The sequence below is a fragment of the Miscanthus floridulus genome, chromosome 19, assembly GCF_019320115.1.
Source record: "Miscanthus floridulus cultivar M001 chromosome 19, ASM1932011v1, whole genome shotgun sequence".
Lineage (NCBI taxonomy): Eukaryota > Viridiplantae > Streptophyta > Magnoliopsida > Poales > Poaceae > Miscanthus > Miscanthus floridulus.
The window spans coordinates 40,577,744-40,604,213 of NC_089598.1; the positions used below are offsets into that span (position 1 = coordinate 40,577,744).

Sequence of the window (26,470 nt, forward strand, 5' to 3'; positions counted from 1 at the left end):
TGAATTTAGATATAGATATATGTTTTTCTTTCGAATCCAAGATTAATCCATTCAACACAAAATAAAAATGGGCCAAATCCAATTGTGGTGTCACCTAATTATTTGTATTGTCATGTTCTTGATTTACAAAGAAATGTAAATTTCAGGCCAGCCTTATAGGTCAATATAAGATTGTATCCGGTACCATGCCTGCATAGAATAGGTCTAAAAGATTGTTAATCTGCATAGTTTCCGACAAAAATGTACATTCTATTCAGTCTTTGCAGAATGAACATATCAGTCGCTTTCATACTTCATTTTGAGATGTACACTTATATGAACATATTGTTGTCTACACCTTCTGTTGTCATCCATGTACAGTGTCATTGACCACGTTATGGCTACACTTATGTGTTAATGCTTCCTAGCCCGCGCACTTGCGCGGGGATTCAGGCTAGTTATTCTTAATTTGTGTAATCAACAAAGAATTTTATGAGTGCAACATAACATTAAATCATATAATGGTGAAATAGTGTCTTAATTATGTTCTAAACTTCTTCTCATGAGGTGGCTGCTTTACAAAACGATCACATCTTTCTCTCACCTTTCTCTCTCTCCCTCCATGCCATCAATAAATTTTACATGGCACTCCATGAGAGGCTCTTTAAGATTTCTGATACGTAGCAATGTACTTGGCCTGATATATATCTGTGTGCCAACTGCCAAGCATAGAACTTGGAAAATGTTTTGCAGGCAATGGCACAGTCACTTGCGCCCGACGTACACAAGGAATCCACCGAGGAATGGGGTTTGGTTCAGAAGCCAAGAAGGTGCATCTTCTATATCTATCTCTAGTATTAAATAAACTAAATAAATTTAGTTTCTTCATGTGTTTCTATAGCCCCCCTAATAGCTCTGATAGGTGGGGCCCTGACAGCCTCTATCTCTCGGTTCATCATTTCTCTCCCTTCTCTTTCCTACTCGATCGATCATGTCCGAACAACATCGGTGGCAGCGTAGGTCCCCTAATGCATAGCATTGACGTTGTTGAGGTGGCGGCGAAGGTGCTCTAGTGCATCGTAGAGCAAAGGGGAGGCGGCGTTGCAACGAGTCTAGCGTGGGGAAGTGGCAGAGCGAAGGCGATGGCGGCCCATGAGCCTCAGCATGGGGCAACAGTGAAGCGGATCGAAGTAGAGGCGCATGGCCACGCCCCAATGGGGGTCAACGGCGGGGTGGGCCCTGGTGGCATAGGGGCAGTGTTGCCTTGTCGCACTGAACAAAGCTTGTCTCGTCACGCATGTAGGTCTATGCACTCATAGCTGCACATATCGCCTCCAACTCCTTCTGCTTAGTGCATTGTCTGCATGGAGGTATAGACAAGTGACAAGATATTATATCTGCACCTCTTCTCTTTCTCTTCTTCTATTTTTTATCTATATCTATCTATTTCTCTTTTAGTACATTATCTATATACAACTAAAAAGATGGGAATGCAATCATCCAACAGCAGATCAAACCCGAGGAAGGCACAAGATTGCAACCCGGCGCTCCTGGTTTTCCCTCCCCACACATCCTCCAGGTTTTCTCTGCAGCCCCTCTGGTTTTATGTCCATTTTTCATGTTGAATTTCCATCAACGTCACTCCACCTCCTATCTCAAATCATTTCCTAGCACCGCCACCCCAGCTCAGTATTTGGAGGCTCTCCTCGCCGTTATGCTTGGCTCTCCATGTCCTTTCACGTAGGATGACGCTCCTTAGGTTGCCAAGCGCAATGGTCAACAGTCTCATTGCACTTGGGTTGTTTACATGTAAGTTGCAAAAGTTAAGCCTACACTACTATAGAACTCATAATTCCTATAGGTCTCACTGTTGAGTGTGCATGAGCTAGCAATGATGATATGGCTTCACTGCTGGGTCATAAACATAGGATCCGGACAAATCGTTAGGACTCAAGTGACCCGACAGTGAAGCCCACTATCATTGCTGGTTAGAGACACTAACCGACGGTGATATGGGGGATATCACTGTCGGTTCAAAGCATCACCCAGTTTGATATGCCAATGTGGGGTACGGTCGTGGCTTGATTCGGAAGCGGCATAAGGGCCTTACTACTAGGTTTTGGATTGACCTAGCAGTGTTAGGGACTGTTAGATCCACCTAAGCACCTATTACTTGGTTCTCCACCATCGGATCTAGCTACCACCATTGCTTCTGGTTATAAATCATGTGTCCGGACACACGTATATTGCCCCACATGGACAACTGAGCTCCCCTACTTGTAGTTCCACATGGATCTAGTAAAACTACTCATTGCTTCACAATTTATGGTCTCAATATTGCTCCCTTTGCAAGAAACTGTCTTTCTAGGAGAAAGTCCTCCACATACACCTTTCCTTCATAGTCAAAACTCAAGATGGTGCACGAGAGGTACTAAAAGAAGGTTTATGAAGATGGAGCCACGCCGAAGGAAAGACGCGTTGGGAGCAATGATAGCGTGATCCGGTTGGTTGTTGAGCAGTGTTACATTTGAGCCAGAGGCTCATCATTGCTCGCAGCCCAAATGACTCCGATCTTCCATCCCTTCGCCATGCTCTAGCACCTCTGAGAACCCACTCTGAGTGCTAGAAGAAGATTCATGAGGTGGCTATGTTATAACGTGTTTGTAGACTACAACATTAACATTGGTCTAGTTGGAAAAAAAGTTGCAATTCTTTCAAAAAAAAGTCTTTGTTATCGTATATGTATTTTTTAAAAGTTTTTGTTATCATATAAAACTTTTTCCTTATGTATCATAAAGCTTTTTCACATGCAACAGAAGACATATATGTTGTCATCCAAGAGTTTAGGAATGATTCAGTATCGTTTACGGTTTAAATCAATTTATGCATGCTTATCTAAAGAAATTCAAAATTTAACTACATGTATCCTAATAAGATGCAAAAAAAAAACTAGATAAACTTATATTTAGGCTTGTATAGTACATTCAATCATTTGTCGTGGAGATAGATGGAAAATTCATTTGTCTACCTTCTGTCTCTAGATTACCACAGATTAATTCTAAAAACACATGTTACAATAATGATAGAAAGATGGATATATTTATAAGAAATCTCTTGCTCCATAAATAAAGATTTGAATCCACAGGCGTACAGAATCAAACTAGGGTATTATTCTACTGATCCACATGCACACAGCACACCGCGATTTACAAATTCTTCCAGACACGAGCGAGTACATGACCATGCTCTTATCATTTCTTCTTAGTAGACTCCTTAGACTTCCTCTCATGTTCCAACTTTTCAAACAGACTGCCATCGTAGACGGCCCTGACAGTGTCCTTGTGAAGAAACCCTTTCTCATCTTTGCATAGGGAGTAGAGCACCTTCCACTCCGTGAAACCACCTAGCCTGCAGTAATTTTTCCGAAACATACTCAGCTCAAAGACGGAGCATATACCCTTTCTTGCTTGTCAATGTCATATATATACTGTTCTAGCAGTCTAGCTCCTGAAGAGTATTTACCATCCTTTGAAGTCATTAGGCTCCCTGTTTGCTTTCAGCAGCTCCTTCAGCTCTTTGCCCGTCAGGGCATCAGGCCTGGTGTGGGCATGCTTCTTGAAGATCTCCTCAAATTTTTCAGGAACGAACCTGGAGGTTGATAGATACAGTTATGATTAGCAATTCTTTTAGCTCAACGAGCTATCCAAGAAGTTTTTTTTTTATTTTGTACCTATATAAGTAGATGATTATGGGATATTTTTTTGTTGTTTTCGAGGAGGATTAGGCCGGACATTTTTTTTAGCTGAACACCTATAATAAATTACAGTGAACCAAGGCACATGTGAACGACTCCCCATTCTCATGGCAATAGTTTTTCTTTTCGTTTGAAACTGAGCTTGATTAACTAATGCAACAACCACCTCATCATGTCAGTAGTTTTTGTTCCAATGCTTTCCATCTCACATTATCATCTTTGGACTGAAGTTGTTGAATGTTGAGTGGTGCTTTAGACAAAGGGCAAAACGACATAAGAAACGCTTCACTCCCAGCTGCCTCCCTTAATAATAGTTTAATCATTAGTTCATCAAAAGTAGTATGCATCCATCTCATCTCACATAGGAGAACTGGAGAAGTGGCACATCGATTGTTTGGTCCTGTTTAGTAATCCATTCACATGTCTATTAAATTCTCTATTGTTAGCTGTTTGTTTATTAGTGTTACCTTGTCTTCATTCAGTAAAGTACATTGAGAAGTGGGATTAACTCCGACGAAAAACAGAAACCTTGTGCTGCTGCCATTTAATGTGTCTGGACTCTGAATTTTTAACCTGGAGATGGTGAGAGATGGAAATTTGAATTGGATTGGTACCTTCCATTGGCATCGTACACGCCCGAATCACTTCCGTGCTTTCCCTTTTGGATGTTCTTCACGTAGATGGGGAGCTTGAAACCTGGTGCTTTCTCGTTCTCCTGAAATTGACATGGAACGAGCCGACGCCAGAAAGAGTTCAATTTCTGCATCTGAATACATTGGCACTTAGAAGTTACTGTATATAATATGCATAATAAGACGATTTCCAAATACTATATGTTTCAGAAGATAACTGAAAGGTACGGTGTAGTTTTATATGTGGTTGTTGAGTGTTCATAATGGACATGCACACTTTCATGCTGTCATGATGTGTCCAGGAACCTGGCATCACATTTTATATATACCCATGTTAGTACAGATCCTAGCGAATCCTTATATCACATTGTTTAGTTAAGGATTCCTCGTTAATCCATGTGGTTATTGGAATATTGCAGTGATCCTTTTAAAATTTTGCCACTAAATCCATAAGCGTATTGAATTATGTTTGGCCTGAAGAAACTTTGAGACCTCCTCCTATCCTAAGCTGAAGCTAGATTGAAACTTGAAGCAACCTTAGGAATTCGTATCATCACTTTTAAGTCTGATAGTATGTTAGTAGTTGGTAATTTCTTGCTGACATGCAGAGAAACTCAATTTGGTAAAGTCGAATGACAGAGAAATGGTAAAGGACAATCTTAATATGGTTTCTGTGTGTCGCGATACATACTCAAAGGCCAAAGTGGATTCAGATTTCAGCGAGAACACGGATGATCGATCTACGGAAGACTAAAGGCATGCATTTCAAGATGTTGCTGAGATAGAGTGTTGAGGGAGGAGAGATCACATACCGGTACGGTCTTGGGTCCAAGGAGGCCGTTGATGAAGACGGAGCTGAAGGCAGACAAGGGGACGCCGGCCCCGATGGCGCGGAACCCTGCAGCATGCAGGCCAGAAACAACAGTCAGATATGGTTATCATCCTCGATCAGGTGTCCATGAGAAGTTTGGAGAAATCATTTTTATAGAGCAAACAGTAGGCACCTTGGTATGTCTCAGAGGGATAGATGATGCCGTCCTTGTTCCTGTCGAAGAAGGCGACGTGCCTCTGCAGCGGCGTCAGCTCGCCTTTGTACACGTCCGCCATGGACGAGGAGGAGGAGGAGGAGTCGTTGCTCCCTGGTGCAGTCCCAGTAGCAAATTAAAGAGAGGAGCACGGTGGTTAAAGCCTACGCCACTCATCAAGAATATGCCAAGCCGAGGCACGTTTTGGTACGTGTCACTTTTGCTGCTGCCGTTTCCTGGGACTGCTGGGAGATAGACTTACCAGGCGTCGTCTCTGCAGGTTTGGCGGCCATGGAAGCGGTGAGATCGTTGACGAGGCCGACGAGCGAGAGATGCGCTGCGCTGGTGCCAATTAGTGGTGGAGCAGGAGGAGGGCGCGGCAGGAGTGGAAGAACGGATTAATCGAGCGCTTGTGCTGTTGGTGAACTGGTGATGGAGGAGGCAAAAGAGGCTAGCTTGTGGAGCTGTGGGCGCGCTGCTTCTAATTTGGCCGATATTTGTATGCTGCCCCAGCCGTGTGTGAATTGTGCTGTGTCCGCGGCTCCGCAACGACCTTGCTAAGCAACCGACCGAACCCGCGATGATATCTCGATTCTCGCCCTGCTCCGATCCGTTTGCATATCTTTGCAAGTTGCAGGCGTGCAGCATGCGCGCGGTGGCTTCTCAGCATGTGGTGGCTTCGTCGCGCGCGGCAACAACGTAAGAACCACGTCGCCCTGGCCCCTGCTTGCCGCCGACGCGCTCGCCTCTCTCTCACTCTCTGCGCAGCGTGGGCCGGGGGTGATTGGAGACCACCACGCGCGGCGGAATGAAGTGGCATTGCATTTGCTGACGGCTAGCTTTTAGTTTCTGCCACCGTTATCAATCTGCTGTGCGGATGTTTGGTTCCCAAGCTGATGATGAAGTTCCTGATATTGGGCGGGTTGAACTGCGGCTTTGTTTCACTGAAATAAAACAGGGCACACCCTCTGATCTATTAGTTCTAAAAACGATAATGCTTCGTCACGGGCGTCCACCCCATCCGGACACCATGTGGACTGCCGTGGTCGTCCACTCGGCCACTCATCCCACTCCCCTATCCCACCCCGCGTGACTCACTCCTCCAAAAAAAATTCCTTCTTGGTCCACTCCGCTGGCCGCCGCGACCATCGCACCGCGCGCCCCCATCCTGTGACCGGACACTCACTCCGCCATCCTCTGTGCGCGCACCCATCCTGCGCCGCACAGCGTCGTCCCTGCGCCCACTTCGCCTCCGTGCGGCCATTCACTCCGTCTCCGGCCGGTCATCCACTGTCGTGCGCCCAATCCGCAGTCAACCGTCACAACCACGGCGTGCACCACCACCACCACCCCGGTGCCACCGGGAGAAGGTCGTCGCTGACCGGGACATCGTCTCCCGCGGTCGGATGAAAGACACCATGGCACGGAGGACCCATATGTTGCAAATGCATGTTTGAAGCGTTTCAGACGTTTCAGAAGTATGTTGCAAAAGTAGATCGGAGGATGTTGCACATGTTGCAAGTGTTTTCAGAGACATGTTGCAAGTGTTTGTTCGAAATGTTTAGACGTATGTTGCAATCGTTCTAATCTGAATGTTACATATGATTCACACAAATATTCCAATAATATGTTCTAAACGTTTCAATCGTTTCAGCTTATGTTGTAGCAAGTTGTTCGATTTTGCAAGTTGCAAGTGTTTTATTCGAGCGTTTTATTACAAATGATGCATACGTTGCAAGTGTTTTTAGAGGCATGTTGCAAGCATCTATTCAAAATATTTTATCTGTTTCTAGACGTATGTTGCAACCGTTCTGATCTGGATGTTTCATATACTTTCATATACATGTTGCAATAATATGTTCCAAATGTTTTAGTATTATGCTACAGCAAGTTGTTTCATGTTGTAAGTTACAGGTGTTTTATTCGTGCGTTTTATGTTGTTCGGTCGGGGCGAGCCGGGGGCGAGGGAGGGTGGGGGGCTAGCGGATGGGGCGCTAGGGACTAGTGAATAGGGGTGCCGCGGTGGGGCGCTGGGGCGTGCTCTTCGCGCGTATGGGGCGGTGCGAAGGCGGACGCGGCGGGGCTAGCTGGGGGCGCACGACACGCCGAAGGGCTAGCAGACTGGGGCGTTGGGGGCTGGCGACGTGGGTTCGAGGGGGGCGTGCTCGTCTGTGCGTAGGGCGGGGACAAAGGCGGACGCGGGTGGGCTGAGCGGGCATCCGGACGCTCGGCGCACCGAACATCCGGGCGCTAGACATTCCCTTCTAAGAAGAAAGAAAAGATATCGATCGTGTTTTGCACCACATTTTCTGCAGTGGCTACGGAGAGAAGCAAAGGACCTCGCAAAATGACTCGTGGTCATGGCACGCTCGCTTACCATGCCCATACGTGACGTGGGAGGAAAAACGCGAGGATTCCACAACCACAGCCGTGGAGCTACGGTTGGGCTACCGTACCGCGCCCCCATATGCTACGGTTCCAAACACGCCCATTAACAAAGGTCTAACAGCCGCAATAATTATGACAACAGCAACAAAGTAACCTTTTGAGACTTGCAGCTTGACAAAAGGCATAGTAATTTAACCTGAAGTTTGCGTCTGAATATTCACAAGTTTTCAAGCGTCTGGAAAATAGCATTTCCCTTTTCAGTAGGCTCGCTCTACATGCCTTGCGAGTACTATACGGTGGACTGATACTGAACTACTGGTCCAAGAGGAAAAGCGAAAGCATCATCACACTAGCACAGGTCGCCCGCTGCTGGTGGGGGTTCCGTCGGAGCAGAGACAGCAGAGGGCTACAGCACGCCACCGCGGTGCGCCCGCCACTCTCTACTTTGGGACGGAAAAGCGACGGCACGGGCGCGTTGGCGACGCGTGCAATCCACCACGCTCGGGAGCAGGAGAGCGAGGCCGCGGCCGTCCACACAACAATGCCACAATGCTTTGCTTGCTTGCAGGAGGAATCGAAGCCGAAAGCAACCTTATCAAAAAAAAAAAAACGAAAGCAACCGCGGGCAGCATTCCGGCTGCCGAGTGGGCGACACAAGAACTCCAAGATAACGAGACCCTGACCACCCTGAATAGTGTTGTCGGAACGACTCAGCTAGCTAATCGTCGTCGCCTCGCCATCATGCCAGATGTTCTCATTATAGATGCGACTTATCAGGAGTTGTCGTAGACACGTATCGAAAGAGCACACATGTGATAAATGGTTGTCACAGACGTACTTTGCCTATACACGTCTATAATGATGGATTGAAAAACGAAAAAACAAATCCCAATGACAGTGTCTCATATACACAACATGACACATCTTTATATACCGACATGTTATGCCAAGGCCTTATATGCAAACATGACACACTTTTACTTACATAACTACATATCTACACATCCAAACCATATAAACAAATCAATGTTACATATCTACACGTCTTTACGGCTTTGTTTACACAAAAGAACATAAAATCTAATATGTACAGAGGTAGAGGACAGGGGCTAACCCTTCACTTATCAAACTAATTTGGTATGTGCAGCAGTCAAATTTATCATTTCATGCATATATAAACTAGGAAATCCCAAAGTCTCTTGCAAATAGGAAAAAATATTCAAAGGTAAAAGACAGTAGATTCTCATTGCCATTGAACTGAGTTAACCGCAACTCAAGATATTGCGCCATAGGAACTACCAACTCAAGATAGCCATTAAGTGAAAGCTAAATCCAGAGTCATCATGTGAAATTTCAGAATCCCGTACATGCATTTAAGCTTGGCACATCAAATTATAAGTCATGGGAACAGAACTCGGTACCCTTGACTTTGCAAACGCTGGGTCAAGGCAGTCCACATCAACTGACACACACTCCGTTTACACCTTCCCCAAGTTTCTGCAGGGAAAGAATAAGTTGAGCATGGGTTTTAATCATTAACAATAAACACATTTGTGAAATTCAATAAACACAAATGTTATAACTGTTCCTTTTAAATTAAGACTAACGATGACTTAGAATATCAACTGAAGTTGACAGTTTTAACAATCTGGAGCCGAATCAATGAAGGAAAGAAAACTAATTGGTGTTGTAGCATGATGAAAATTGTGATATCCAGTAAGGTCTTATTTAAACCATGGTAGCCGTAGTACTAATAACAAATTGATGGATATTGGAAGCTAAAGCCACATGACATATTTTTTTAGTGTATTAACCATGCAACATTACGCTTATTCCATTGATTAATATTATTGGTATTTTACTTGAAAACCTGAGATACAATAACACACTTACCTGTAGCAGTCTCCTGCTGACAAATGAAGAGGCATGTGAATAAATGTTTCCTTCAAAACAATCATAGACATCTGGATATTTATCAAGATGAAAAATGTCAACAGGTCCTCCAAGCTTTTCAGACACGGCTCTAACCACTCGATACGATATCAAGTGATCGCCTCCCAACACCAACGTTCCAAGAGGCTCCTACACAACAGTGTGCCGCTCTGAATAAATATGTGAAACAGAACGGGTATCAGGTCTGAGCAGCAGCAACCATATATTGTTAAAAGCTGTGAACTGTGCTATTGACTTATCCCATTCAGCAGTGGGTTGGGTCTTGGGACTGAGAAGTGTCCACAACTTAACATAAGGAGAAATGCAACATGCAACGGCTGAGGAGCTTCTGGGCTTCTGCAAAAGATCCCAAATGCTCTATGTGCAAAATCTTTGTTTCTGTTGCTGCATGTGAACAGTGGATGGGGGTGGTGGGGAGCTCTGTAAGACAAGTCCATAAAGAAATCCATGCATATAATGCTTGTTTTGGATCCATAAACAAAGTGAGCTTTACAGAAAGGCATAAAAAGGCAGCAAACCAACTAAGCTGACTGATTAAGGAAAGAGCATTCCAGCCTTCGCAAGCTGATTATCCAGCCTTTAGGCCAGGCTCAGCTCCTTGATCCAATATAAAATTGGAGGTCAAGAATGCGTGACTGCATGATGCCAAATTACACAGAAGCAGCAGCAGCGTGACTTCTATGAGGTAAAGTAATTGCATTGGAGTACAATATTGACACTGACATGGTCGCCTGCACACAAGTTCAGAATTTGTGTGTTGAATTTCCAAGGACACAGCTAGGGCAGTGGTCCATATAATTTGAGGCCTGTATCATTCCGACAGGGAAAAAAACAGCAACAATGAAAAGTACAGGTTCGGCATGCTAACTAATTCATTGTGACACAATATTGATAGCTATACGAGTATAATTAGACATCATCTAGTGGAAAGAAAGGGTTAGAAAGAAAGATGGAGCAAGGTCATTGTGAAGTTCCTTGATTAAGCTTGTAGAACCACAGGTTGTAGCATAGTAGCCCGATTTCTGTTTACTTGTGCACAAACCTTAGTAAAGATTTTTAATGCCATGGTATAACGCACACAATTCTTTCAAAAAAAATAACGCACCAAGTATATGAAATAAATATGAGCAATACTATATCTTTCTCTAGCTCTGTTAATGAATTTCCTACTGTTTCAATGAAAGCTAGCAGGTCAAAGCTCTTCAGTGCACAAGATGCTGAATCCAATGCAGGTAAATCCTACAGTAGCTTATATGCATTGAACCCTACAGGAAGCACGAACAATTCAAACAATTGAAACACAGAACTGAGTTTGATTGGGCTCCAAAGTGTTCCATTTTACCCGGAAAACGTCGCTGATATTGATCACAAAAATTACGGCCACAGGCTTTACATCAACCCAAATAGCTCCACCCATCCTCACCAATGTGTTCCAACTGCAGGCTACTAACCATTCCAGCGAGCACAAAAAGCATGCCAAAGTTGGTGTGCAGGAAGATACCCATAGTATGCAAGGGGAGACACATACCCACACGGCCACACCAGATGATATGGTGAGTATATCAACTGATTCTTCTAAAAAGGATTACAGGAACAATTCATAGCAGTTTCTTTTGGAAAAGTTAAGTGATGAATCCTTGTGTCAACATTTGCAAGCATGAACACTACGAAAGAATGTCAGCATTTCCTCTGCAACTGACACTTATATATCCCAACTTCAATGATAAGTACATCCAAAGAATTTGTAATTAAGTGATTAACATGGAGTCGCGGACTTATGTCTTCTCAGAGATCCAAAATATTCAAGACGTGACCCCTGTTGATGTGGACATGTGAACTCTTTTGCTGACCGATGCTTGGGTAATTCAGCTTCCATGTCAACAATTTTCCACATTTGAATCAGCTTGTAATAAGAAATATTTTGTGGGATAAAGTCTGAAACACGTAGCTAAACATTGTAACAAGCTTACAAAAGTTAGCTTTCATTTATTCTGGGGATTGGCAGCAATAATGTATATTCTAGATGCTCTTGAGAATTGCATAGTAAATCCATGCCCGAATTTGGAAGGGAATGCAATAAATCTGTGATTGCTTCAATAGATAAGATATGCCCTTATAAAAAAAACAAATAGATAAGATATGCCGTAGAAATTTGACAGGTAAAACAAGCCCTTGGGACTCATGTCCATATAAGTGAACCCATGTAGAGTTCTGGACAGCATGTGACAGTGTGACACCCATCCCAATTTTAGGTGAGTAGAGCAGCCAATGATGTCTGGGTCTGTGTGCATGTTTCTGTCCATGTTAAGAGTTTGGACTAATTTGTATAGATGTAAATGCTAGCCCAACAAAGCTGCTGCATGCCTATAGGGCCTGTCCAGCATTAGTTATATGATGATGTCATCAAGGAAACAATCTATCATTAATCTGACACATCCTCCATAAATCTAATGGAAAACAGTGTAGCATGGCTTTTACGAGAGATAATTTTTTTTCCTTGCATTATCACCAATCACACGTGTTGACACAAGTTTGAACTTTTGTTGGTTGGGTCGGGCTTGTGAACATAAAGTATTACAATTTGAAGTAACTGTGGTTAAGTATTTACAATTTGAAGTGCTCAACCAGAGCTCTGCTGGCAAGGTCTCGTCTAAAGAAGGCCCCCAGAAACTCAGACATGGTAAAATTCCTGAACTTTGGTGGACTATCTGAAGAAACAAGCTCTGGTAGTGGCCCATAAAAAATTGTGTCCCCTCTCTTGCCAGGATTGAAAAATATTGCGATTGAAACTCTTGCTTCTTCTCGTGTATTCATAATCACACGATGGTCAACGCTCTTGTACGTATCATTAGACATGATCTGATGAAAGTATAGGATAAAAATAAGTTAGATAAGATGATGGCATTATAAAGCTGCTCCATATAATGCTGCTCCACAGAGCTCCTTAAAATCATATTCTGTAACTCATGCTAGCATGGTGCACATTGTTATCCTTTTTTTGACATAGGGTAACCCCATTTCCATTAAGCATAAAGGAAATACAAGAGTTTGTAACAGAACAACAGAGAAGACAGAAACAGTAGCAAACGTCCTAATTTCAGACATACATACTGATACTCCATCTCAGAGCTCAGCCTGCAAATCTGCCACAAGCAACCAGAACTGGACCTGCGAGGGTATGACCACCCCCAGGCATTGCATTAAGAAGAAGACCTTCTCACACAGGCCCAGAAAACCCCCGAACCCCTGCCCCACCCTTACACAGCGGCACCGTCGCCCTGTGAGAACGGGCCGGTCCTTAGACCTGTGCTTTGGCGTGAGACAGACGAGGGGATTTTTTTAACCCCAGCCTGAAATTCGCTCCCACGGGGAGTCGAACCCAGGACCTGAGGAGTGCCGCCGGGACGCTCTAACAAGTTGGACTAGAGGCCCTTTAGCACAAGCAACCAGAACTAACAGGACTGCGCATTACAACACAGTTCTAGGGAAAAACCAGCAACATGCACATTGTTATCTGTGGCTACATGTGGTCAAAATCAAAGACTAATGTCTAAAGTTTTATTACATAATCCCATCGTGAAGATAAACATGTTCTGAGTATTTTCTTGGAAGCTAACAGGCATTTCTATACATGAATTTTGTCTGAAAAAAAAAGAACAAGTATTAAAACAGAAAGTAATACTGGAATTAGATACCACAAGGAGCAATATGTCCCAATAATCCAACCTGTAATAGATATTTTTCTTTTAGGATTCGGTAAGACATATGCTTAACCAGATATGGTGTACTTTTGCGACTTATAAAGGCTTAAAGCAATACACAAAGTGAAGTGTTTATAGAACACTGAAGTTTCCAAGTGATGTGACTAATAAACTTAAATTGAAGTATATAGATAGAGGCCATAAACTGTTCCTCGTTGGTACAGATTTAACTGAATTGACAGAAAACTGAATTCAGATACTTGATTGTCTGGACCCAAGTAAAGTAATAAACAACAGAACTGTACCTGCAAGAGGTCCCCGACGTTGATTACAAGCGCACCCGGCACAGGCTTCACATCCACCCAGCGGCTCGTCCCATCATCATCGCTTTGTTTCACCTGCAGGCCACCGATAGCATCCTGCGCCAGGACGGTGAGTACGCCAGGGTCTGAGTGCGGGACAAGGCCCATGGTGCGCTCGGGCTCAGGGCACACTGGATAGTAATGACACACCATAACCTTGCCCTCCAGGCAGGAAGCCGCCTCCAGCCTCGAGGATCCGAGCCCGAGCCCCTCCGAAAGGAGACCCAGCACGGCGCGCCCGACGGCGGTGGCGTGCGCGTCCCACTGGAGGACCTCGTCGCGGCAGACGGCCGGGATGCGCGCCGGGTCGGGCCGATCGGGCCCGAACGCGATCTGGATGGTGTCGCGCCAGCTCGCGGCGGGGGCCCGGTACAGGTCGACGTTGGAGGAGTAGGAGACCCCACCGGGCATGGCGCGGCCGTAGTGCGCGGCGCGCTCGGCGGCCGGGAGCTCGTTGAAGGCGCGCACGGCGGCGAGCGCCCGCGCGGGGTAGTCCTCGGGGACGCCGCCGAGGGCCTGGTGGTGGTTGACGAGGTGGAAGAAGCCCCAGCTGCGGGCGGCCTCGGCTGCGGCGGCGGCAGCGAGGGGCGCGGGGAGGGAGAGGTCGACGACGGGGATTGAGACGCCCGGCGGCGCGAGGGGCGCGGAGGCGTAGGGGTCCGGATGGACGAAGAGCGCGGGGACGGAGGAGACGCCGGACTCGACGAGGCCGCGGACACCCGTGCGCGCCTCGTCGAAGGCCTTGAGGAGCGCGGCGCGGTCGGACTGCGGCGCCGGAGGAGAGGGGGATGCCATGGCTGGCGGATTGCTCGAGAGTCGAGACGCTCGGTTGGTGCTGCGTGGAAGGGAAGACGCTGACTTTAGCCGGAAGGGATGGGTCGTGGCCTCGTGGGCGCGGCGACTTCCTATCCTGTCGCCGTCGTCCAGCCGCCCGGCCCATCAGAGCACGCAACCAAACCCCCCGACGCATCGAACGCAACCAACCCTCTACGCATGGCGGTTGGTAGTAGTCGGATTGGCGACCGGCCATTACGGGAGGAGTGAATGTATAGAGGGATTAACGTGACTCCCTCGTAATGGCAAAATGTCAAATGTTCTTTTTCTATGGACGTTTGATTGATTTTTTTCCCTTTCACAAGACACGGACTCGTTTATACTATTCTAATACTAGATGATTTTCCACGAGTTCTGATGGAAATTTTATAGCATTATTAAAGATACGAAGGCACGCCGGTGACCTTCTAGGGTGTCCACGTAAGTTCTTATTATTTGGTGCGTTAGATAGATAGATGAAGCAACTGGACGCATTAAATGAAGTACGATCGTAGGCGGCATGCAAATGGACGGTGGCGTGTAGCAGGGAATGGTGGATTCTCGGCATGCATGGTCGGTGCCTAACTCATGGTGGTTGGCACGCATGCGAGCCGCTGGGGCCTGGCTTGCTTTGCAGAGCTGGGCTCCACCGTGGTCCTCTCCTTCTTTCTCTCTCGTGTAATAAATGGCAAGCGGCAGCAGCTCCCCTCCTCTCTCTCTCCTCTCCGCGCTCTCGCTCTCTCCCTCGCTCCTCGTCGTGACCGCCGAGGCTCCCCGCACCCTGTGCGCGGCGCCATGGTGCGTCGTCCAACGCCGGTGGCCGCGGCGGCGTCCGAGCCCCTGCTCTCCCCCGACGCTGACCATCGCCCGCCGCCTATGCAGACGCGACGAACGAGGATCACGACGCAACAGAGGATCAGGACATGGCGCAGCTCGTGCTCAACCTCTGCATCCTGGAGCTCCGGGAGAAGGCTCTCCTCTTCCTCTCCAAGGTGAATGATCCCTGGTCCTCTCGCACGCCAACTCCTCCTCTCCCCCACACAACGATGAGCCGACGTCCACCAGGTCGCGCGCAGCTAGGACAACAGCCCCCCGGCGGTGGCGGCTAGGGTTAGTGTTTCGGGTAACAGTGAGCTAGCACGCGAACAGGGGCGACGGGCGCGACCAGCCGGGCGTGGCCGCGGCGGTCGCCCTCCTCCTCCTCCCTCCCTCCCTCCCTACCTCGCCTGCCTCTCACCTCCGTTTCTTCATCCCTTTCCTCTCTCTCTCTCTCTATCTCTGTCCCCTTCCCTCCCGATGCCGCGGTGGGTGCCAAGCGACGGCGCCCCTGCGGGCGGTCCATTGGCGCAGCAGGGGCTCGGCGGCCCCCTCTCTCTCCCCCATCCTCCATGCGGGCTCTCAACGTCTCCTCCCGCTGGGGAGCTTGTGCTCCTTTGCTCGATGAAACCCTAGGTGCCCGTGCAGCAGCGGCGACGGCGAAGCTCGGTGACTGGATTTGACAGTGACTCACCCTCTTCTCCTCCTTCGTCCCATGGCTCCTCCCCCAGATCCTCTCTCCCTCGCATTTTTTTGGGAGCGGCAGATCCTCACAATAATTTCTATGGCAGTTGAGAACTGCAGATTCTAAAGCTTTTGCTCATTTTATTCCCTTTAATATTGTATTTTCTATTGCCTGAATTAATTACAGGTACAATCTTGATATATTAGCATTGATTTCTCATCTCCTCGGAGTGGATTGTGTCCATTCATTGAAAGAGCGGCAAGGTCAGTGCATTTTAATGCCATTTTTCCCTTGTGTGATTTACGAAAGTGATTGGTTAATGCATATGTCCATGTGCTCCTTCTAGGAGATTCCTCTTTAACTGAGATCAATGAGTTTCCAGAAAGAATGATGCTCTATTTTTAATGTCATGCCAGTTTTATCTCTATCTACACTGATGGACTCCATTTTTAGCATGGGCATCGAGCGGCGACAGCTTCGGGTTGCCGTGTTGTCAGCTGGCCTGGAGCTGCTGTTGCTTGCCATGTACTCGAGCGTAGAGCAATTACAGCCATGTCATGCATACACCTTGCCACTCTCTTGTTTTTAAGTGCACAGATCATGTGCAGAGCTGGTAAACTTCATTGTACGGTGATGATTGATTGTTTCATAATTCATGTTATCTACTGAGGTCTTGGGACTGTGCGGTGATGAACTTTTTTTTGACTGAGACAATGGAATTGTGCAGTGATGATTAATTATTTCATCCTTCTATGATTACTGCTGTCTGCATTACTTTCGTGATGACAATATCATTATATCTTCCCAATTCTCTTTTGCATGTGTTCTTTTGTTTTCGTTAGTTCATATTACCACTGAGCATAGGTCCATTGTCAATGATGACTTTACTTTATATATACTTCCTAGATTGTTGTGTTACTGAGCACACCCCATTGCCGATGATGTATTTATTCACATCTCTCTCTCTCTCTCTCCATTTCCTTGTTGCTTAGTATATATTATGCCTTTTCTCCTAAATTCCCTTTAATTCTGTTTAAATTTGTTCGATCCATTTTTTTGCCTTTTGCTTTCTGCAAATGCATAAAAACAGTTTACTACGCTCCAGCTGAAGCGCCATGTCCTTATGGAGTTTATTATTTTGCTTTCCCCTTCCTGCTCTCAGGTTTAGTGCAGATGGATGAACCTGATGTCTATAATGTTTGCCTTTCTGATTTTATTATTGGAACATGATCTTTCACTTGTGCTCACGCTCGTGCTATTCTAAGTTTCCCTGCTTTCCTACATACATTTTTTGTTTTAGTTTCCCTCTTTTTTGTCACAAATTTTCTCCTCTGCATGCTGCTGTGTGAGGTATGAACTTGGTAAACAGAGTGAGGTTCCTCTCTAGAGATTGGTATCCATAATCAACTCAGATGAAGGTAGTCAACTTGCTACCTACCACTCTATGTCCATATTTAAAGTGACTCCATGATTTATCTAGGTAAATGATATGTAGTTTATTTTTTATAGAACCACATATGGATTTTCATTGTCCTATCTATATGACACCATATCTACGGTGCAGGAGCAGGTCGTGCCTCTGTTGCTTCTGCTCGTCCTCATATTTCTGCTGCTTATGCTCATCCCCACGTTTCTCCTGCTTGTGCTCTTCGTTTATGCAGGCTACAGCGACGATGACGGTCCGAGGGAGCTCTTACAAGCCTACGCCCAACGAGACAAGATGAAGGGAATTTTGCATAGGCACTGACATCGATCAATACATGTTGAGGAAGCATCCCACTCGATTCATACAAGCACATCTGGGGTTGGGGTTGGGTCCATTACATGTGCAAGTAAGTTTCTTTCTTCTCTTAGTGCTTCCCAGAGTTCATGCTTTGCTCATTTTCAATAGAGCTTGATACCGTTGATGATACTGTGCCCCGAACCATAATTATGTATAGAAACTGATTCCACGGAGTAACCGAAATTGAACTTCTGTCCAATTCTCTCCCCTCATTAAAAATTCCATGGAGTATGAATGTTGATGCACTGTGACATCATTTTTTTTGGTGGGGTGTTGTAACGAGGATATCTGCTTGTAGATGCAGTTTGTTGTTAAGCATGAACTAACAGGAGGAGGTGGAGGTTAGCAATTTGCCAATTTGATGCATTCAAGATGTAAATGAATTGACTAAAATGCTTATACTGAATGTGGACTCTGCGTTTCTGCTTCCAATGTTGGATAAATCAGTAGTATAGACCTTTAGAATTGGTATTTGTATGAGATGACACTTTACATATTGCGATGTCAAAACCACACAGTTTATCCATAATACTCTAATGAACCTCAACAATATCTTTTTCTTTTTGAAGCTAGCAATCTATCCATGATACTGACTCCAATTCTTCTCTGTTATATAAATGAAGTTTTTTTTGTTTTGTTTTTTGTGTGTTTTCCTGTTGTGTCCTTCAGAATATACCCATATACATATATGTATAGAACCTATTAACTTTACTGACTTTGCGGATATTATCAGCTACATCACAAAGTACACATCTGTATCTTCTATAGTTCCAAAGGGCAAAGAAAGAGCAAGCATCCTAAGAGAGGTCTTCATCAGGGATATCAGGTATATGTACACGATTGCAAATCCATCTTTACGTTTGCCCATTATAGCTGCGCATTTTTCCTTATATTATTCTGCAATACCCTCGGTACTTTAAATAGATCACCATAGTCCTCGCATTTTTCCTTATATTATTCTATATATACATAAGCTCACCTTGTAATCCAACACCCCTCTAATATGTCGCCGCTGGGTAAGTGACAATACCATGTCACAAATAATCGATCAAGCATAGCAGCATTACTATTTCGAAATTATTTGTTTCCAAATTTCATGTTTGTCCAATCTGAGCCAGATCATCAGCAGCAACAACTGTTGTTCAGACACCTGCTCCACGAGTTGATCCTGATGAAACATCCCTAAAAGATCTCACCACTGGGTAAGCAACACTGCCATGTCATAATTAGTCAACCAAGTATGCCAACTTTATTATTTCAAAAAACTATTTGTTTACGTATTTAATATTAGTTTACCTTAATCCAGACCATCACCAACATCGCTGCACACACACTCGCAGGCAACTGTTGACTGACAGCGCTGATGCTTCCAAGGTGACTTCAGACACATCTCCATGATTGTGATTCCTAGGAGTACGCCTGACAGCTTGTCGACTTAGCATTGACATGTTCTTCTGCATCTTTCAGTCTGCTGAATTGCTTTGCATCCATTTGGCAGCGACTGGTCGAGAACGACAATTTGACGCATACCACCACTATGCAGAATTTTGGTCATGTAGTATGGAAAGATAAGAGATGGTTAGTGTTGTAGTTGGGATTTCAAAAAGCAAACCTATTTTCAGTGAGCTTGATAGTTGATTCAATCCATTTTTCAATTTGTCCTGCCTAGAAAGGTACAACTTTTAGGTTCAATTTGATAGTTCTCTAATGACAAAGAAAGGTGAGCACAACATGATATATGAGCATGTATGTAATTTTCCTATTTTTCCTTATTGGTACATGCTTTGCTTTTCGACATAATGATTAGTGGCTCCATGTACATCATAGGTCCTTAGCTTTTAGCCTCCAGAAAAGATACCTGCTCGTATGTTGAAACAATATAGATCAATGCATTAGTATGAAATGTTCAGAGATGGATGCACTGCTATGAACTGTTCGGTGGACAGCTTTTCAAATAACACTGAATTGCTCCATCCTGTAGGGTCCATTTTTCAGAAAAGTGTAGGTTGTGCAAGGTTTCTCATAGAGTTGTGTGATGATCTTCGAGCACATGCTTCGACTCATTTGCTATGCCATCCTTGATGGTCATTTATGAAAGTTTGGTGTCTTTTGTCTTCTTTAAGAATAAGAGGTTGCTATGCTCTTTCTTTTTCCCTGGCGGTGCAAATTTATAGCTATGTACTACACATTGGTTCGGCAAAAGTCATGGTACATGTTATTCAAGGTCGATGATTAGTGGTTCCTACCTTTTTTTGCAACAAATAATTATATAGCATGCTGAGTGATTGTGGATTGTAAAAAAATTAATGTTGTTTTGTGTTTCCATTTCATCATGTAGAAAAAAGGCATTAGCAATGTTTTGTGTTAGGTTCCATTTGTTAAACATGTTGACATTAGTATTCTTTTGTGTTAGGTTCATGTTTAACAAGTCAGAGAAGACAGTGTCAATTCAATTGACCAGGTAAGTTACTAAATAATGTTCAGTGGTAGTTGTGCATAAAAATAGTTCTTTACAGTCTGATTGCTTTTTTTCTTTGTCTTTTGAAAATAAAATTGTTGCATCACTTCATCCTTGTTGGTGTAGGACTGTCGCTGCTCCAGAGCTGACAAGTGCCTCCACAGATGCTCCCCTACACAACTAACAGGTAGGCTCTGCCTTCAGTTTTATGAAGATTTGGAATTAACTGCAATCCACATTCTCTATCTTTACTACCATCCTAACCTCACTCCGTCTATAAATTAAATAGATAAGGAGATGTGGTATATTTTTGTGAATGCCAAAAAGACATGTGTTTGATTTTTATAATGATAGAAGATATGCATTTGTTGTTCAGTTCAAAAATACATGCACCTGCTGTCACTGCTTTTCATAAGGTCTTCCCCATTTCCAATAACACAATGGATGTACGAGTTGCACAGACTTCTTGAACAGACAACAAATAGAAGAACAACACTATAAAATTGTCTGAAACCTTCTCTAAACCTGTCACTTGCGGTGCTATCATTGATGAGGTTTAGATTGGAAGTTGTATAACCTGTTTCTTCAGCTGCAGTTAGTATGTTTTCAAGTAAGTTAGTGTTGTAATTTTTTACAAGTTGGCTTGGAAGAACTTTCTGGCTACATTTTGGGCACTCTGTAATTTTGTGCCACCAACATTGGCTTATTTAGTAATTTCTGAAGTTAGAGACCATACTCAGAATTTGAAATCTCTTAAGTTTTTTTTTGAAAAAAACTCTAAGGTTATAGACCATATTCAGAAATTCAAGGATCTGACATTTCAAAAAAAGAAATTAAAGGATATACATGACTTCTGATCCTCTATGCCATTATCTGAGAATACCATTATAAAGTTATAATGATTCTTGTAATCTGCTATTATTAAATCTACTGATAGGCCAGATGAAAAGAATTGTAGTTGCTTTTCACCAAGTCATTCTGGGATCTAACTTTATTTTTTTCTTAATAATTTTTGAAAATGACTGAAGCTAAGCGCTAATGAATTGTTTTATAATCAATTGCCTAGCTGACGAAAACGATAATTTACTTAAAGAAATCTGAGCTAAAACTGGGCATTCGTGATTTTAGTAATCCTTTCAAACCATCATATACGGTGTATGCTAAATACACAACTGTCAGTGTCACTATGTACTCCAGTGGCTTACTCAGGATGTTTCTGAAAGCTTATCAGTAACTTGTGTGGCTGCATGTGTTTTGGTGTGAAGTCAAACCATATTTCATTTTGGCAATATTGTATACTTTATCTTAATAACTGAAGTCAAACCGTGCTGCAGCTCCTTCGAATCGGACACCAACAGTAAGGAGCTACAACATCGATAGATCATTCTTGTGACTCCAAAGGTGATCTCTGGTTTCAAATTCAAATTCACATATATCTTATCCCCTAATTTAATTACTTTTTGAGTAACAAATGGATTTGGAAATGTTGGCCTCACACCAATTGCCTGAGAAAATGCCTTCACAGAATTTGGAAATGTTGGTTTGACACCAAGTGCTTGAGAAAATGCATTGATGGAACATATGAACTATAAGCCTAAACTGATTCATAGAACTGAGAAGAATACTTTCTTAAACTAAACTAACTATTTTTCTTAAACTATATGTTTATTGGGCAGTAAAACAAACTAATTTTTATATTCTTAAACTAAAAATATTTTAGGCTAGAAATTCTTTTGTTTTAGTTTGATATGGTTGTGTTAATTACTGTTAACTTTTCTACCAAGTTAACAGTAAATGGCTTCACACCAAGTTGTTGGAATGAGTTTTCATTTCATTTCAGTTAGGGGTGGGCTCATTGAATTGAAGAGAAAAACTACGGACTGCCATAGGTAGGTCACTCCCTTTCACACTGTTAAATTTCGGTAGTCGTTGCTGGTGGGGTTAGTGATGCTGAGGTATGCTTGTTTCTGTTTTTACAGAGAAGATCAAGGTCGAGCAGGCACAAGTGATCTCATGGCAAAAACTGCATCAATGAATTTCACTTTTGTCACTATGTGTTCATTTAGAACAAAGTCAATGTAGATATCTTAGTAACCCTACATATACCATGTTTGTTGTTGTCAACTGAAAAAGAGGCGAGCCAATGCAGTGGCCATGCACACCAATGCCATGAGAGTTGCACAGCTGAATCATCCTTGAGCTGTATTTTATGTCCATGCTTATTCTCTTACAATTTAAAATATTTGTTCTTTGCTAGCAGATGGCAGCCACCTCAGACATTTCTCTATGGTCTATGGCTTATCTATCTTCTAGACACCAGCAATTCAGTCTTATGCACACCGTCTAATTCTTTTAAAAATATTTTATAGAGTTGCTTGCTTCTAAACGTTAATAACCACTGTCTAGACCATAGAGAAATGTTATATGGAGACCAGTAGCATTCCTTATTATCTACAGCCACCTGAGAAGTTTAAATATAATAATGTTCTTGGGTTGTGTTAATCGGATCCTGTTGCTCGATCTTAGCGAGTGAGTGGCTGTTTGGTAGCGAAAGCCAGCACAAGAGATTATTGATTAGATTGGGTTCCTGCATAGCCTTGAGTTGTGCTCTATGCCTATCTCACTTCATACAAAGGTTGGCGCATATTGTGGACAAGGAAAGGAAGGAAAGAAGAACACCTAGGAAAAGTTAGCCTTGGGTAGTAGGGAGTGCTTAGAAAAGCCTGAGTGGATGTTAGGTCCCAAGCACTGTGCCCAGCTCGACCACACTACGCACGTCGGGTCACTATCACCGTGTGCCCCACGGACGCCGTCGGTGTCGGGCCCGTTAGCACCTTGTCCTTGCATGGCCACTCGCCGTCCTCGTGCGCTGTGCGCCTCTACTTTTCCCGTCCTCCGGTCCGCTTTTGATACTTGCCCTCGTCCCCGTACCGGACCCCCTCCCTTCTTTCTTCTTTTGGGGACAAGCCCGCCCGCACGCCTCCCTCATCGAGCGAACTCTCTCTCCTCTCCTTTATCCCCCCCTCTGCTCGCTTGCGCAGGAAGCACGCCTTGGCCGACTGTATCCCCACAGCGTGAACCAGCAGTGTATCCTATCCATGCCATCTCCACTTTCAGTGCGCTGTGCCCTATCTACGTTCACCACTATAAGATGCCCTTGGTCCTTCCTCTTCTCCTTCATCCTCATCCCTCTCGAATCCGAAGCAGAGCTAAGAGATCTAGTCGTCGTTGTGGAACTAGGTTCATCTGACAGAGGTGATGGTGTAATCTGAGAAGAAAGGATCTGGTTTTCAAAGAAGTTCAAGTCTACCGTTGGTTAGTTTGGTCTTAGGGTTAACGATGTTTTACTTCTCAGTCTCCTGTTTCTGGATTTGTTGGTCATACGCTATGTTTTGGATAATCATTATCTTGTTGTTTCTTCATTGCCCTTGTCTATCCCAACTTCTGGACTAAGCTTTGGTTGTACTAGGTTGCTCTTAACCATGTCACGTTAAATCCCAGTGTAATTTAGTGTTCGACGCCGTGTAGTCTTTTGTGTGATTCCAGATTTACAAAATGTGTTGTAGTTTCGCCTAAGAAGAGTGGATCCTAATTCACTCTTTTGTAAACCCTCACGTTAAGAGACATACTTGTGTTGTAGTTTTTGCTCTTTCCAACAATAATGCAATCCTAGACAATGTTGTGCTTTGAATCTAAGTGTCTTAGTTGCTTGAGCCCAACTCCATCAAATACTTATTTCCACTAGCATATCATTGATTTGCTGGCCTACAATAGGCACCATGTAATAACAACCAACCTCTATGTTTGTTTACAACATTGTAATGAAAAAAGCCATGTTACATTTCCTTCCCATATTTACCCGTTTAATGTACCAAATAGACCAACCTTTAGTAATCGCGATGAGGAACATATTAAACATATGAGCCACCTATACCAAGCACATCACCTGCAGCGAAGCGCGGGCAGCAGTGGCTAGTACAAGATAATAGAGCACTCCCAAGCTATAAGGAAATCAAGATGCCCTTTCCGAGGCCCTCCGAATTGAGCATAGCCATGAGTGACGGCGGCACGCAAAGCCTAACTACGAGCATCAGCGGGGCGTGGGCGAGCCTGGCCATCCGCACGACGGGCACCTTTGGTTCGAGCCCGGGACCATTTACCTGACAAAAAGTGTTGTCCGAAAATTTAATAAAATATGTCTGGTGAGGCAAATAGATGATAGTTTGTTTGGTTAGAAGCTTGTGTCTGGAAACTCTGATATAGATAAAAATAAAACATTGATCTATTTTGCCATTGTCATATATTAGCTGAACACTAACTATTTATATATATTTTTTCTTGTCTTGTAAGATTAAAAATTAAATATTTATATGTTAAAATTAAATATTTATATAATAATGATTATATAAGTGTACTTAAAATAAAATGACGACAGAAAGAAAATAGAAACATGTTTAACCTTCTAATTATGAGTGGTCATTTGATTATGATTGATCTGAATTGAATAGAGAAACTTCAGAAAGACTTGCAAAGCTATGCTTAGCGTGTCATCATGGCCATTAGCCCAGGCAAGCAGCCTACTGGAGCCAGGCACTCGTTGCCTGATTCAAGCACCTTTTCAGGGCAGCAACCAAACGCCATGCAGGCAAGGTCCAGGCAACTGTGTAGCCAGGCAATTTCAGCCCAGGGCGGGGGAGGACGAGCCCCACCGGCTGTCACGTGGGGCGGGCGGGCGAGCAAGCAGGGACCGGGTGACGAGCAGGGCCACGAGAAGGGAGGAGTGACTGGGCTGCTCCAGTGCGGCCGAGCAACGCGCCCGTGAGTTGGTGCGCCATGCCCAGTGTGGCAGAACCGTCCGAAATAGCATGCTTTCGGAGACGTTCATCTTTCACTAGACATTAAGCACCTCGAAAGTAAGCTACATCAGATAGTTCCATCGAGTACACCCCAAAGGAGAACTCGAACAATCCACGTTTTTCATCCAGGATCCAATAATAAGAACGAGTTTACAATACTTAGTCCATTTCATATCACAAGAGTTCTCGGAAATACATTATTACAATACCAATTTTAGAGTGCGGAATTTAACAGCGGAATTGAAATAAACATCTAACGATAAGATACAAGGATCCGTCTGTGCCCACTAAAAGAATCATCCACACAACAACCATTCCTCAAGCTGCACCTACAATAGGGGTGAATAAACCCTGAGTACACAATGTACTCGTAAGATTTACCCGACTAGTGAGAATAATTTTCCGACTTCAAAGAATATAATAAGCTTTATGGTTTGTTGGGTTTTTTTGCGAAAAGCATTACTAGTAGTGGATCCTTATGTATGTGTTTTATTAGCAGTCATGATTAGTTCATTAGCTATCCATTCTATGTAAGCATCTGTTTCTACGTTCAAGCAAGAGTTGAGCAATCAGATCCATTTCATCATCTTTCATCTTTCAGTTATTACTACGGTGCTAGACCATAGTCAAGTCGTACCGTATCACACGGTGATTCGCGAACCAATGTATCCCAGCTGGGTATCCCGAAACACACTCCCTGCTTGTACCCCAGACATAAGCAAGACCAACCCACCACTCTCTTGTCAAGGGGTCCAGGTCCCCATTCAAACTTAGACTCCAAGCCCCCACTCCTGAGTCCTGGACTCAGTGTGGTGCTTTGACCTTCGCCATCTCCGCTTTCAATCAGTCAGTCCGAAAAGAGCCGAAACCCATGATAAGAGAGCAACGAGCCTTTCCGTTCTCATAAGCAAATATGTGCTCAGGATAATAAGTCTATGACATGACTACCATCCACAGCAACGAACGGTCCTTAACCGACACGGACAAGGAAAACAGTATAATCAAGCTATGCCTCATTGATCGTGGGACACAACCTATTACACCCACCAATACCTGTACTATATCCCTGCCCGGTCTTCATTTCCTTTCATCATTTATCATGAAAGTAATAATAATAATCACCTATTGTGAGTAACGACATGTTACTCATGCTATCGATAACCTAAGCATAGCAGCTTCTCGACCTATGCTAGTAGGACTCATAGGTAGGTTTATCTATGCATGGAGTTTTACTATAAATCCTGTAATGTAAATGCACATCACAT

The 26,470-nt window shown here is 44.1% G+C and overlaps 2 protein-coding genes across 6 annotated transcripts; both read right to left on the minus strand.

Moving 5' to 3' along the window:
- Positions 1-3,076: 3,076 nt before the first annotated feature.
- LOC136526733 (probable peroxygenase 5) lies at positions 3,077-6,154 on the minus strand. 2 transcript variants are annotated; one of them, XM_066519317.1, is made up of 6 exons: positions 5,653-6,154; positions 5,370-5,504; positions 5,178-5,263; positions 4,348-4,499; positions 3,502-3,627; positions 3,077-3,387 (listed from the first exon to the last, which is right to left on the minus strand). In XM_066519317.1, the coding sequence occupies exons 1-6, from the start codon at positions 5,681-5,683 to the stop codon at positions 3,231-3,233; spliced, it is 687 nt and encodes a 228-aa protein (XP_066375414.1). In that variant the 5' UTR covers positions 5,684-6,154; the 3' UTR covers positions 3,077-3,230. The 2 variants fall into 2 exon arrangements, with proteins under 2 accessions (XP_066375414.1, XP_066375415.1); XM_066519318.1 differs by having other exon boundaries at positions 4,348-4,448; positions 5,653-6,136.
- Positions 6,155-8,757: 2,603 nt separating this feature from the next.
- On the minus strand, positions 8,758-14,838 carry LOC136528830 (1-aminocyclopropane-1-carboxylate oxidase homolog 4-like). 4 transcript variants are annotated; one of them, XM_066521824.1, is made up of 3 exons: positions 13,738-14,838; positions 9,672-9,860; positions 8,758-9,275 (listed from the first exon to the last, which is right to left on the minus strand). In XM_066521824.1, the coding sequence occupies exons 1-3, from the start codon at positions 14,587-14,589 to the stop codon at positions 9,237-9,239; spliced, it is 1,080 nt and encodes a 359-aa protein (XP_066377921.1). In that variant the 5' UTR covers positions 14,590-14,838; the 3' UTR covers positions 8,758-9,236. The 4 variants fall into 4 exon arrangements, with proteins under 4 accessions (XP_066377921.1, XP_066377919.1, XP_066377920.1 ...); XM_066521822.1 differs by lacking the exon at positions 8,758-9,275 and adding an exon at positions 12,340-12,590 and having other exon boundaries at positions 9,672-9,880; positions 13,738-14,835; XM_066521823.1 differs by lacking the exon at positions 8,758-9,275 and adding an exon at positions 12,340-12,590 and having other exon boundaries at positions 9,683-9,860; positions 13,738-14,834.
- Positions 14,839-26,470: the final 11,632 nt, after the last annotated feature.